This window comes from Musa acuminata, chromosome BXJ2-6 (assembly GCF_036884655.1).
Source record: "Musa acuminata AAA Group cultivar baxijiao chromosome BXJ2-6, Cavendish_Baxijiao_AAA, whole genome shotgun sequence".
Lineage (NCBI taxonomy): Eukaryota > Viridiplantae > Streptophyta > Magnoliopsida > Zingiberales > Musaceae > Musa > Musa acuminata.
This window is the reverse complement of record NC_088343.1, coordinates 42063964-42075903: the sequence shown is the minus strand read 5'-3', so window position 1 is coordinate 42075903 and position 11940 is coordinate 42063964. Positions and strand designations below refer to the sequence as shown.

Here is an 11940-nt window from a genome sequence, read left to right as displayed (position 1 = left end):
GAGAGAGAGAGTGGGGAAAGCTGCTGCGGGGTTTTTGAGTTGGGGGTTTTAATTTAGGGTTTTAATTTTTTGAAATTTAAATCTACCGCAACGAGGGAAGGAAACTAAAAATGGAAATATCGAGTTTAAATCATCACTTTCAAATCGGTAATTTCTTTGTTGTTCTGATCCTTATATTTTAAAAGTTATAATAAAATTTCTATACTTGCTAAAGTAAAATATTTAACCTATTACTTCAACAAAATCTCTCTCTATTTTTAACCCTATGAAATTATCTTTTTAACTCTGTATACAGATTTTAATATTTCACTTTCGTAAGTATTGAGATATCAATATAATTTTTTAAAAAATAAAAATTGAAATACTAAAAGTAATTAATTATAAGGATTATATATAATTAGCCCATGTAAGAGCAAATACACTATTTCCAAATTTTAATTTTACGAGGATGGATATGTAAAACCTCTTTTATTTAAGGGTATTTTCTTAGTGGGCCATTGCTGAGGGTAATGGGCTCAACATAGATTCGGCCCATAATATTAAATGGCAGGTACTTGCAACACAAATTGGTAATCACATGTTTTATCCACCAAAAAGAAAATTTTGAGTTTGAAGCAGAAAAATAATTGCAAGGCAGATTGATCTTATGATATCAATCGAAACATATAATATGTCTACTGAGACAACTATGATCAAAACTAGAAGTGAAAACATTCAGAGAAACAAGCAGTATTGGACCTGCAAAGGAATTCTAAGTCTCAAGAGTTTAGTGATTGGATCAGAATGCAGGATTAGCATGCAGAACATATTCTGCATGCTATGTGAACGATGACACCAAGACAAAAGAACAACCAGCTGTAAGTTTCATGTCTTGGCTGGAATTTGTGCAGGTCATCTGCAACATGCGTCCGAGGATTTATCGCCTTCGGACGAGAAGTTTCTCAAGGCACAGCCTGTGGTCATTCTTCGAGCTTAAACCCCACCACACCCTGTGGAGTGGATTGGATTGGGTGGACTGAGTTCACTTGAAATCTTCATGAAAACCGACCCATCAAAAGCACACGTTAGGGAATAAGGATCACGTCCTTTCGAAAGGCTATCAACAGCATGTATACTTGCTCTGCGGAGATCCATGGCAGTGAAAAGATTGAGCTGGGAAACAAGCATCTTTCCTTATTGATTCTGACATATAATTCTGATGCTACTTGCACTACTCACATCCAAACACACACACACACAGTTCTTTTCCTCCACACCTTGATTGACGATCGACATGGCTGCACAAGACGACTGTGATAAGGATGGTAAAAGGAATCATGACGAACGAGTGATGTCGAGTTGGATGGAATCTAACGAGTGATATGCTTCAGCTACATGACACTGTTTTCGTGACCTAATATATTTTTTTTTTTTGCCTGACAGTCCATAGATTCAGTCCATAATCGACTTGTACATAGATTCAGTCCACTTGGCAGCTCACAGCCCACACCCATTCTTAATTTAACATTAATTAACATTTGGAGAGATGTGGTGGTTACGTTTTGGAGGCAGAAGAAGGCATAAATAGGATAGCAACGTGGAGAACAAAAGAACTATGGGATTCCAAAGAAAATGATGAAAACAAGACAGAAAAGAAAGAGAAAAAAAGGGAAGAAGACAAGGACAATGCAGATAGGCTGTTATCAATCATCTAGCAGTGTTCTCATCTCATGTTAGATCAAATCTACAGTACACTCTTGCTGCGATTACTTTGGGAGGTTTTAGATATTGTAAGTAGTGATGAGATCCTTGTATCCCAGTTATTCCCTTGTGATTGTTGCTAGGGTTTATGGCAAGAGATTGAGATTTGTATATTCATTATTCTCATAGTGGATTATCTCTAGTTTGCCCCGTGGTTTTTACCCTTCACATTGAAGGGATTTTCCACGTATATCTCAGTGTTCTATTTGATTGTGGTTCCATTTAATTCCGCTGCATATCATGGCCTTCTAGTATTTATTTATATACAAAGGTTATTCCTGTTTATATCCCCATCAACTAGCATCAGAGCAAGGGATTTTGGTGATTTAAATTTTGTATTTGAATATAGATGCTAGTAATGTTTCTCGCATGATTAGTTTAAATGGAAACAATTGGATGATATGAAAACCAAGAATGAAATATCTCTTGTATTGCAAAGATTTGTATGGACCTTTGTAGGGGGATAATGCAAAACCCACAACTATGACAGATGATGAGAGAAAGAGGTTAGATCGAAAAATAATTGGGTTTATTAGACAGTGGCTTGATGATAGTATCTTTCACTATGTTTCTACCGAAATTTATGCATATTCTCTTTGGAAAAAGTTGGAAAATCTCTACGAAAGAAAAACAACTGGCAACAAAGCTTTTTTATCAGAAAACTTGTGAACCTAAAATATAGAGAGGGTGCTTCTATTGCTGAACATTTGAATGAAGTGCAAAGTATTACTAACCAGTTATCCTCTATGAAAATGTCTCTTGATGATGAGTTGCAGATATTGTTACTTCTCAGTTCATTACCAGAAAGTTGGGAGATACTAGTGGTTTCCCTCAATAATTCTGCGCTAGATGGTGTTGTCACTATGAGTCAAGTAACAAGCAGTTTGTTGAATGAGGAGTTGAGAAGAAAGAGTTCGGCAACATCTCAGAATGATTCACAGGCACTTATCTCAGATAACAGAGGAAGGTCAAAGTCTAGAAGCAGTTCACGCATAGGTAGAAGAAAGTCAAGATCAAGAAAAGATATTGTTTGCTATAACTATGGTGAGAAAGGACATTACAAGAACCAATATAAGCAACCTAAGAAGAGTAAGAAAAAGGAAAAAGAAGTGGAGTCTAAAGAGTCAAAAGATAATATCACAACTACAATGCAGGGTGGTGATTATTTGATTTTATCTCCTTCTGATGATATTTTTTCTTGTGTGTGTTAGGATCTTGAGTGGGTGATTGACACAGGTGCTTCTTATCATGCTACTCCATGGAGGGAGTTTTTTGCTACATATAGGTCTGAAAAATTTGATGTTGTCAAGATGGGCAACTATGACACAGCAGACATCATAGGCATGGGTGATATTCATTTAAAGACCAACCTAGGTTGCAAGTTGGTGCTTAAGGATATGAGGCATGTGGTTGACTTGAGGTTGAATTTAATTTTAGCTGGAAGGCTAGATGATGAAGACTATGATAGCAGATTTCACAAAGGGCAATGAAAGCTTAGTAAGGATTCTCTTGTTATAGCTAATGGAAAGAAATATCATACTTTCTACAGGTTGCAGGCTAAAGCTTATGGTGAGCAGTTAAATGCTACAGAAAAAGACTTCAGCATGAAGTTGTGGCATAGGCGACTGGGACACATGAGCGAGAAGGAGCTGCAAGCTCTTTCCAAGAGAGAGGTATTACCAGACCTCAGAGATATACATCTGAACCCTTGTATTGATTGTTTGGCATATAAACAACATAGAGTTTCATTTGCTAGTCCTGCTTTGTTTAGAAAAATGCATGTCTTAAACCGTGTTTATACAGTTGTATGTGATCCTTTGAGGACAAAAACTCCTGGTGGATCTGTTGATGTTATTGATATAAGTTGTGCACTTTGTTTTGTCACTTTTATAGATAATTTTTCCAGAAAAGTTTGGGCCTATGCTTTAAAGACCAAAGATCAGGTTATTAATGTCTTCAAAGAGTTTCATGCCAGGGTTGAAAGGGAGACAAAAAGGAAATTGAAATGCATAAGATCAGATAATGGTGGTGAGTATACAGGATTGTTTAATGACTATTGCAGGTCACATGGGATCCAACATGAGATAATAGTTCCTGGTACACCTCAGCATAATGCAATTGCAGAGAGGATGAACCGCACCATCATAGAAAAGATCAGATGTATACTTTCACAAGTCAAGCTACCCAAAAGGTTTTAGGATAAGGCTTTGAGGACTGCAATTGATGTAATCAACTTATCACCATGTACAACCTTAGACAGTGATGTTGCAGAGCATGTATGGTCAGGGAAAGATGTTTCCTACAAGCATTTGAGAGTGTTTGGTTATTGTGCATTTGCACGTGTTCCAGATAATGAGAGGTCCAAGCTGGATGGTAAGACTAAAAAATGTATTTTTCTTTGTTACTCACATGATCATTTTGGTTACAGGCTTTGGGATCCAGAAAAGCAAAATGTGTTTAGAAGCAGAGATGTACTCTTCTTTGAGGATCAAACTTTTGAAGATTTGAAGAAGAAGGCACCAGCCAATACTTCTGCAGAAAGATTAGCAGATTGTGACCCAATTACTCCTCTAATATATCAGGGTGATGGGAGAGATGTGTAGGAAGATAGTGTAGAGCCTGATGTTAATCTACCTATAGGACATGTTGAGCAAGAAGAAATATGAGAGCAAGTTCCAGCAGAACCTCAGTTGAGAAGATCTTCTAGACAATGTCAACTTTCCAGAAGATACACTACAGATGAGTATGTGATGCTTACTGATGCAGGTGAACCAGAGAGTTACCAGGAAGCAGTTGAAAGTGAGCAGAAAGAGAAGTAGTTAGTTGCTATGTAGGAAGAGATGGATGCTCTTCAGAAGAACCATACTTATGATTTTGTACTGCTACCAAATAAAATGAAAACCTTACCAAAAGAAAGGCAGAAGATATGCCGACAATTGATCGACATGGTTTCATATTGAGGAGTCATGGGACAGCCTCCCTTATGGGCTGAAGGGGGAGGTTGTTGGGCTAGCAGCCCACAGATTCAGCCCGTGGGCTTGGGCAGCCCACACCCCTTCTTAATTCAACCCTAATTAACATTAGGAGGGGTGTGGTGGCTGTGTTTTTTAGGCAGAAAAATGTATAAATAGAGCAGCAACGTGAGAGAAGAAAAGAGCCATGAGATTTCAAAAAAAAGGAGGGAAACAAGGCAGAAAAGGAAGAGAAAGAAAGGGAAGAAAACAAGGACAACGCAGAGAGGTTGTTCTCAATCATCTAGCAGTGTTCTCATCTCAGGTTAGATCAAATCTACAGTAGACTCTTGCTGTAATTACTTGAAAAGGTTTTAGATATTGTAGACAATGACGTGATCCTTGTATCCCAATTATTCTCTTGTGATTGTTGCTAGGGTTTAGGACAAGAGAGTGAGATTTGTATATTCATTATTCTCATAACGGATTATATCTAGTTTACCTCATGATTTTTACCCTTCACAGAAGGGAGATTTTACACATATATCTTGATATTTTATTTAATTATAATTTTATTTAATTCCGTTACATAACCTTTTAGTATTTATTTATATACAAAGATTATTCTTTTTTATATCCTCACTTTTTGTCGTTTCAGTAGCACCAGTTTCCCCATCAGTCATCGACCGTAGTTCATCTCATGCACGCTTCACGATTACATAAGCGCCTTTCCTTGGCTTACATTGCATCTCACAAGAGATCTGTGTATGGCTAGTTTCACTCGCTTTAACCTGTGGCAAGAAGGAGAAGAACTCGCATGCAAACGACAATTCTGCAATGCGAGGTAATGCAGATTCAGATGTATACATACATACAAGAAAGTCAATAAGAAGAATGGACCACACAACAAAAACCTCAACTCTCTCTCTCTCTCTCTCTCTCTCTTTCTGTGTCAAGCCCTTCTTGACACAGAAGGGAAGAGAGAGGGTAAGAAGATAAACTTAATTTATTATAATACACATTATATCTAGAAAAATAGGTTACATAAAGAAAAAGGAAGATTATATGGAATAGAATAACTATTGAGAAGTACATGAAACTTTGACTAAGTACATTAAAAGGTGAATGAACCTTTTAATGTACGATCTCATCGGTATAAATAAATAGGCATTGATAATATTGAATGTATAAATAAAATATAATAATATAAAGACTCTCCTCCACTGTACACAGATCACCTCTGGATGATTCCTTGTTCTTCTACAGAGAACAGAGCATGTGGTTGGAGAGATCCAGAAGAGTCCGGCCTCGAGAAGCCTCGCTATCTCCACGTCCTCTGACACCGCCATCCGATGGCTGCGGCCATCACACCACCATTTAAAATGAGCAGCGGCGCCACCGAGATGGATTCGGGTCGCACCTCCAAAAGCCAATAAAGAACCTCGCTCCTCTCCTCTTCTCCTCCTCCTCCTCTTCCTCCCACCACCAGCAAGAAGAGCTCGTAAGAACCAAAGTGAAAACCGACAAGTGTTCATCTGATGCATACAGCAACTCTGATGTCTGGCTCTGTTGTCTGGGTTGTATCGCCCAAGGAGAGCATCAGGTGCTCGTTGCTGAACCAGTTCATAGAGGTGAAGAGGCGGAGCTGGAGGAGAAGCAGCGTGGCGTGGAGCTTTTCTCGGCCGGCGCCCACCTCAGGGCACTCGGTGCCCGCCAGCCTGGTCGTGACGCCGTCGAGGACCTCCGAGGAGCTGGTCTACGAGGTGGTCCTCAGGCAGGCGGCGCTGGTGGGCGAGACGAGGAGGAAGAGGCCGGCGACGGTGCAGCTCCCGCCGGTTCCTCTGCGAGGGGACCTCCTTTACGAGGCGTACGAGCGGTGCGGCGAGGTCTGCGCTGAGTATGCCAAGAATTTCTACTTGGGTAGTTCTTTATCTTGGTTTGAATTTGCAATGGAATTCTAGATCTTGGATCTGCAGCTTGCTTGGCCTCATCAATATTCCTGTGGTATTCTATTAACCATGTTGACTATTTTGTCTAGCTCTCAAAGCAATCCACTGATTCCAATCAGAATTTGGATCTTTTCTTATCCTTCTAACGTTGTGACATTTGATCAGCCATATATCTTCTTCCTCTCTCTCTCTCCCCTTTTTCTTCCTTGTTTTAGGGAGTCTCTGATTTCTCCTTAGAAGTTGCTTTTACTCATGTCATGTCATAAATAAGATAGAACAGTTTCCTTCATGTGATGCAGATTCATCTTAAACAGAATCTAAAGCGAGTTCTTCGGTGATCTAATTATTCTCAGGAACATTGCTTATGACTCCAGAGAGGAGAAGGGCTATTTGGGCAATCGATGGTATGCCATCCTCTTTTATGCATCTCTTCTAAGGCTCAGAATTGTTTTTCCTTCAGATGGAAAGATCTTCCGCCATTGCTATCGGCATAATTCTGTGCTTTGATGTTCAGTGTGGTGCAGAAGAACTGATGAACTTGTCGATGGACCCAATGCTTCCCACATGACACCCACTGCTCTGGATCGGTGGCAGCACAGATTGGAAGATACATTCAATGGCCGCCCATACGATATGTATGATGCGGCTCTGTCAGACACAGTATCGAAGTTCCCAGTGGACATTCAGGTAAAGAAAGATACTGAAAACTATCAACTTTCAAAGACAACTGAAGATGACACATATCTCATGTTGCTCCTCGTGCAGCCCTTCAAGGCCATGGTAGATGGAATGAGAATGGACCTGTGGAAATCAAGATACAACAACTTCGATGAGCTCTATCTCTACTGCTACTATGTAGCTGGCACAGTGGGGCTGATGATTGTGCCAGTGATGGGGATTGCCCCAGATTCGAAGGCCTCGACCGAGAGCGTCTACAACGCAGCCTTGGCTCTTGGCATTGCCAATCAGCTAACCAACATACTAAGGGATGTTGGAGAAGAGTAAGTTTCCCTTGCAATCTCAATTGCTCACGTTGAACATCATATTCTCTGGTGCATGAACCTAATAACTTTTGCCCGTGAAGTATCGTATTCCTTGAACTCGATCTCTTTTACTTCCACTCAGTGCTAGGAGGGGGAGAATCTACCTTCCGCAGGATGAATTGGCACAAGCTGGTCTATCAGATGATGACATCTTCAAAGGAAGAGTGACAGACAAATGGAGGAGCTTCATGAAGGGACAGATTAGGCGAGCCAGGATGTTCTTTGAGGAGGCTGAGAAGGGCATATACGAGCTGAATTCAGCTAGCAGATGGCCGGTATAAAAACAGACCTTACTTCTTCTTCTTCTTTAATGTGACATTGGGTTGTGTTATCCAACATATATCATTAAAATGTTGTTGAAGGACAAACTTATTGTCGTTCAGGTTTTGGCTTCTCTGCTGCTATATCGACAGATCCTTGACGCCATCGAAGCAAATGACTACAACAACTTCACAAGGCGTGCATATGTAGGAATAGCAAAGAAACTGGCTTCATTGCCCATAGCATATGCCAGGGCACTTCGGGGCCCTTCCAGCTTTACAGGAGCAACAAGGACATAATGTTCACTTCCTCTCTCTACTCCCTCAGCACAAAGATGTATTTTTGTGTCACCATTTTACTTGTGGTGAAATCAAACAACTCCCATCATTTTTGTTTCTTTTATACTTGATTGGTTCTGAATCCATATCATAGTAGTTGTCAATCTCATGACACCATGGCCAGCTGCACAAAAATCATAAGCAACTGTAGCTGTAGTACCTTTAACAGTGTATATAAGAAGGTGTCTAACTCCAATGATTTGGAGAAGAAGAGGGTAAAAGATAATGATATTGTGCGTCAGAAGACTGAGTCAGTGTTAAAGGGGTCTAACTGCTTCCTTCATTAGATTGTAAGGGACACTTTGATTAACATGTTCTTTGATTAACATGTTCTTTTTTATGAGCCTCTAAAAATAATAAAAGATAAGAATAATTATTAAAAAACTTTAGCTTAAATATATTAAGATGTTTGTCTCCTATTTATATAGATTAAGATAAGGAATTTCCTAAGAAAAAAAAAATTTATATGAGGAAGGATTTTCCTCAATATAACACTTCGTCTCTATGTACTTTTTTTCACTCCTCTTGATTGGCCCTCTATATTGGATGAGCTACAAGAGCACTTGGAAGAGGGAAGAAGAAATGAGAGGAGAGGCTGGCCTTCACACTGAGCATTGGCATGGGGCAGCTGGCAATTGGGATTTCAAGTCGATTTATTAGAATTGGGGGGTCAAATTACATAATTGTAAGTTTAGATTTCTTTTCAAAAATAAAATATAGTTAATATGTTATGTTAAAAATTCTAAAGTATATTAAAAATATCATTAAATTACTTAAACTGGTAGTGAATAAGATTTCTCAACCTTAGCTATTGGAATCAGAATGTAAATTGATGTCAATGGTGTCTCAAACATGAATTAATTGGCTTTCAAAAGAATGGGAAGTTCAAAGATAAATTACAAATACATATACAAGTCTTGAATACACAACACTCAAGCATATGTAGATTTTGTGTTATGAACCCAAACTGAGCTCCTCCCCCCCTCTTTTTCTTGCACCAATCTGCGACATGGAGGAGGAAATAAACTATGTGATCAGTGACCTTCTTGATGTATAATGTTCAGATGCAATATGCAAGAATCACAGGTAGACTTCACAAGCAAATTAGAAGCTGACATGACACTGTTTGAAGCTAATTTGATAGATAGCGGCGTTTCATCTCAACTGCACCGGCGGATCACACGTCTTTGGCGACGAGCTCCCCGTTGACGAGCTCCCTGTACGCCGCCACTGGCCAGATGAAGCCCCTCCACAACAGCCGGCTGGCGAGCGGGACGTCGATGATGATCTCCTTCATGGTGGGCTTCTTGTCGTCCCGGATGGCGATCAGGTAGCTCCGTCCGACCCACCCGATCCAGCCGGCGATGTAGAGGAAGAACAGGCCCGGGGTGACGAACTCGCCCCAGTGCCGCTGGTCGCCGTTGACGATGAGGTGGGGCAGACCGTCGGAGCCGCACAGGAGGCCGAACTTGCCGTAGTTCTCGAACCGGCGCTTGGTTTTCTCGATGGAGGCCTTGATGGCGAGCGCCGGCGCCGAGTCGGGCGCGTACTTGTTCAGGGAGGCCTCCAGCTTCTTGATGGACTGCTTCTCTCGCTTCGCGAAGGCCTTGGACTCCTTGCAGGGGGTGAGGCCGGAGATGTCGGCGGCCGCCGGAGGAGGGGCGGCGGCGGAGGAGACGAGGAAGGAAGAGAGCGCCAAGGCCGCGGAGAAGGTCTTGAGAGAGGAAGAGATGGAGTCTTCTCCTTGTTGTTGGGGTAAGGAAGAAAAGCATGAGATGGAGAAGCGAGGCTTATAGGTGACAGCTTTGGGATTTGGGGAGAGGGGTTTGGAGAGGGGGGAGATGGAAGATAGAGAAGCCATTGGTGTGTACACTTCTCCTACTTCTCTTCCTCTTTTGGATCACTGAGCTGCTATCTTCCTCTCCTATAATAATACGACTGTTTCTCTAGCATTACCAGGGAGGGATAAAGAAAAGGATATGGAGAGGGATAAGGTGGGGAAGAAGAGAGTGAGTTGGAGTCCGAGGATTGGGAGAGGGAGTTTCTAAGATTTTCTCGCAAGCTTGTGGTTGTGGTGAGGCCATTGAAGATCTCATTGATTCCATCATCATTCATGTTTGGATTATGGTACTATCACTCTATGAAATCAGACTAACTTCAAACATAAACGACAGTAGAAATAGCAACACAACCACACACAGCCAATCCTTCAAACATGAATGAGAGATACAATGAGGTAAAGCAACGCATGCATGCATGCGTGCATGGAAGAAACTAAAAGCGCACACTCTCAGGCGAACTCTTGCTGCTAAATGAGAGAGAGAGAGAGAGAGAGAGAGGTGTTGTGACTAAGCATTCCTCTTCCTAAGTTGGGCCTCCCCATTCCAGCCACCACCTTAATCTTCCTCACGTGCACGCTGTCTTCGACTGCCGCTTGGTAGACGGTCCCCTGCTTTCTGCAGTGAGAGCATTGTCCTCTTGCTGGGAGAATGGGCGCCACCTCTGGAACCTCGCCTCCCTGTCGAAGCTCTTTAGCTGCTGCTCCACCTGCTGTCGGTCGACTTTGGCCGATCACCGCCACTTCACTACTTCTCTCCTGCACTGCTACATGCTTAATCCCTGCAGGGCCAACCAACCATCGTCAGTCCTCCTCCTCCTCCCATGGCTTCATGCACACAGACAGTGAACGAATTGTTTGGATGTCGATTAAACACAAATGGCAACATCGACAGCATCATAGCAATCTGCGATTCCATCATTCATCATCGAGAATCAAGCGAACGAACAATCATGCAACAACTGTAAGAGACGTGCAGTTACAAATTGTGCAATGTATGAATCGAATGATTACATAATTAATTATTATTTTTAGGGAGATAACTTGCAAATTATCATTCTTTTATTACAACCTAATCTATTGATTGCTTTCTTGTTGATATGGCATGTACTTCAAAAAAATTTCTATCTCTAGTTTCTCTCTCCTTTAATTTTCTCTCTCTAGATTTTTTTTCTTTTCTCAAAATTTTTCTCTTTATTTGTTCTCTCTCTCTAATAATATATTTTCTCTCTGTAAAATAGTCATATTTTTCTCTCTATAATGATATTTTCTTTCTCTATAGATCTATTCTCTCTCTCTAACAAGATCTAATTAGGTCTCTCCATTCGATAAGATAGGTACTTGCAGCACATATTTCTCTCTCAGCAACCTCTTGGCTCTACTCTCTCTCTAACAAGATGATTGCTCTTCAAGGTCTAACATGACTTGGAGAAGCAATGAATGATACGGAGGTCCTAAGGGAACAATTAATAGTGATGTCAAAGTCCGGTACCTTTCGAAAAACCCATTTGTTTAGCTTCATCAACTGACATGCAACACAAGGATAAAGCTTTTCGTTGACCGAAGCAGTAGTAGTCATTGGAGGAAGCCGAAGTGTTGTTGCAAACGTTGGGTGGTGGCGGCAGCTTGTGGCGCGCCGGGGACTGTGCCTACTTCTTCACGTTGAGGCTCTTCATCTTGGGCCACCATATTCCTTGCCATATCTTTCACGGGAACGGGACGCGCCCTTACGAGTCTGGCTTCCTTGTCGACTGTGCTCCGTAGCTTCATCAGCACCGTCACAGTATCATTTTTCCGGTCCACTTGTACCTCAACAACATC

At 41.2% G+C, this 11940-nt stretch overlaps 2 protein-coding genes across 3 annotated transcripts; one reads left to right on the top strand and one right to left on the bottom strand.

The window, feature by feature from the left end:
• Positions 1-6247: 6247 nt before the first annotated feature.
• On the top strand, positions 6248-8346 carry LOC135615691 (phytoene synthase 2, chloroplastic-like). Of its 2 annotated transcripts, XM_065114538.1 has the most exons (6): positions 6248-6611; positions 6994-7044; positions 7155-7327; positions 7406-7641; positions 7766-7958; positions 8067-8346. In XM_065114538.1, exons 1-6 carry the CDS (start codon positions 6248-6250, stop codon positions 8241-8243), a joined length of 1194 nt encoding a protein of 397 aa, XP_064970610.1. In that variant the 3' UTR covers positions 8244-8346. The 2 variants fall into 2 exon arrangements, with proteins under 2 accessions (XP_064970610.1, XP_064970609.1); XM_065114537.1 differs by having other exon boundaries at positions 7155-7641.
• A 797-nt stretch (positions 8347-9143) lies between these two features.
• LOC135615692 (photosystem I reaction center subunit III, chloroplastic-like) lies at positions 9144-10227 on the bottom strand. Its single transcript, XM_065114539.1, has 2 exons — positions 9399-10227; positions 9144-9284 (listed from the first exon to the last, which is right to left on the bottom strand). The coding sequence occupies exon 1, from the start codon at positions 10141-10143 to the stop codon at positions 9460-9462; it is 684 nt and encodes a 227-aa protein (XP_064970611.1). The 5' UTR covers positions 10144-10227; the 3' UTR covers positions 9144-9284; positions 9399-9459.
• Between the last annotated feature and the right edge of the window lie 1713 nt (positions 10228-11940).

Coding starts and splice junctions, on each gene's coding strand:
- LOC135615692 (XM_065114539.1), bottom strand. CDS start 10,143: ATGGCTTCTCTATCTTCCATCTCCCCCCTCTCCAAACCCCTCTCCCCA.
- LOC135615691 (XM_065114537.1), top strand. CDS start 6,248: ATGTCTGGCTCTGTTGTCTGGGTTGTATCGCCCAAGGAGAGCATCAGG. Junction 7,642..7,765: donor CTAAGGGATGTTGGAGAAGA/GTAAGTTTCCCT, acceptor ACTTCCACTCAG/TGCTAGGAGGGGGAGAATCT. Junction 7,959..8,066: donor ATTCAGCTAGCAGATGGCCG/GTATAAAAACAG, acceptor ATTGTCGTTCAG/GTTTTGGCTTCTCTGCTGCT.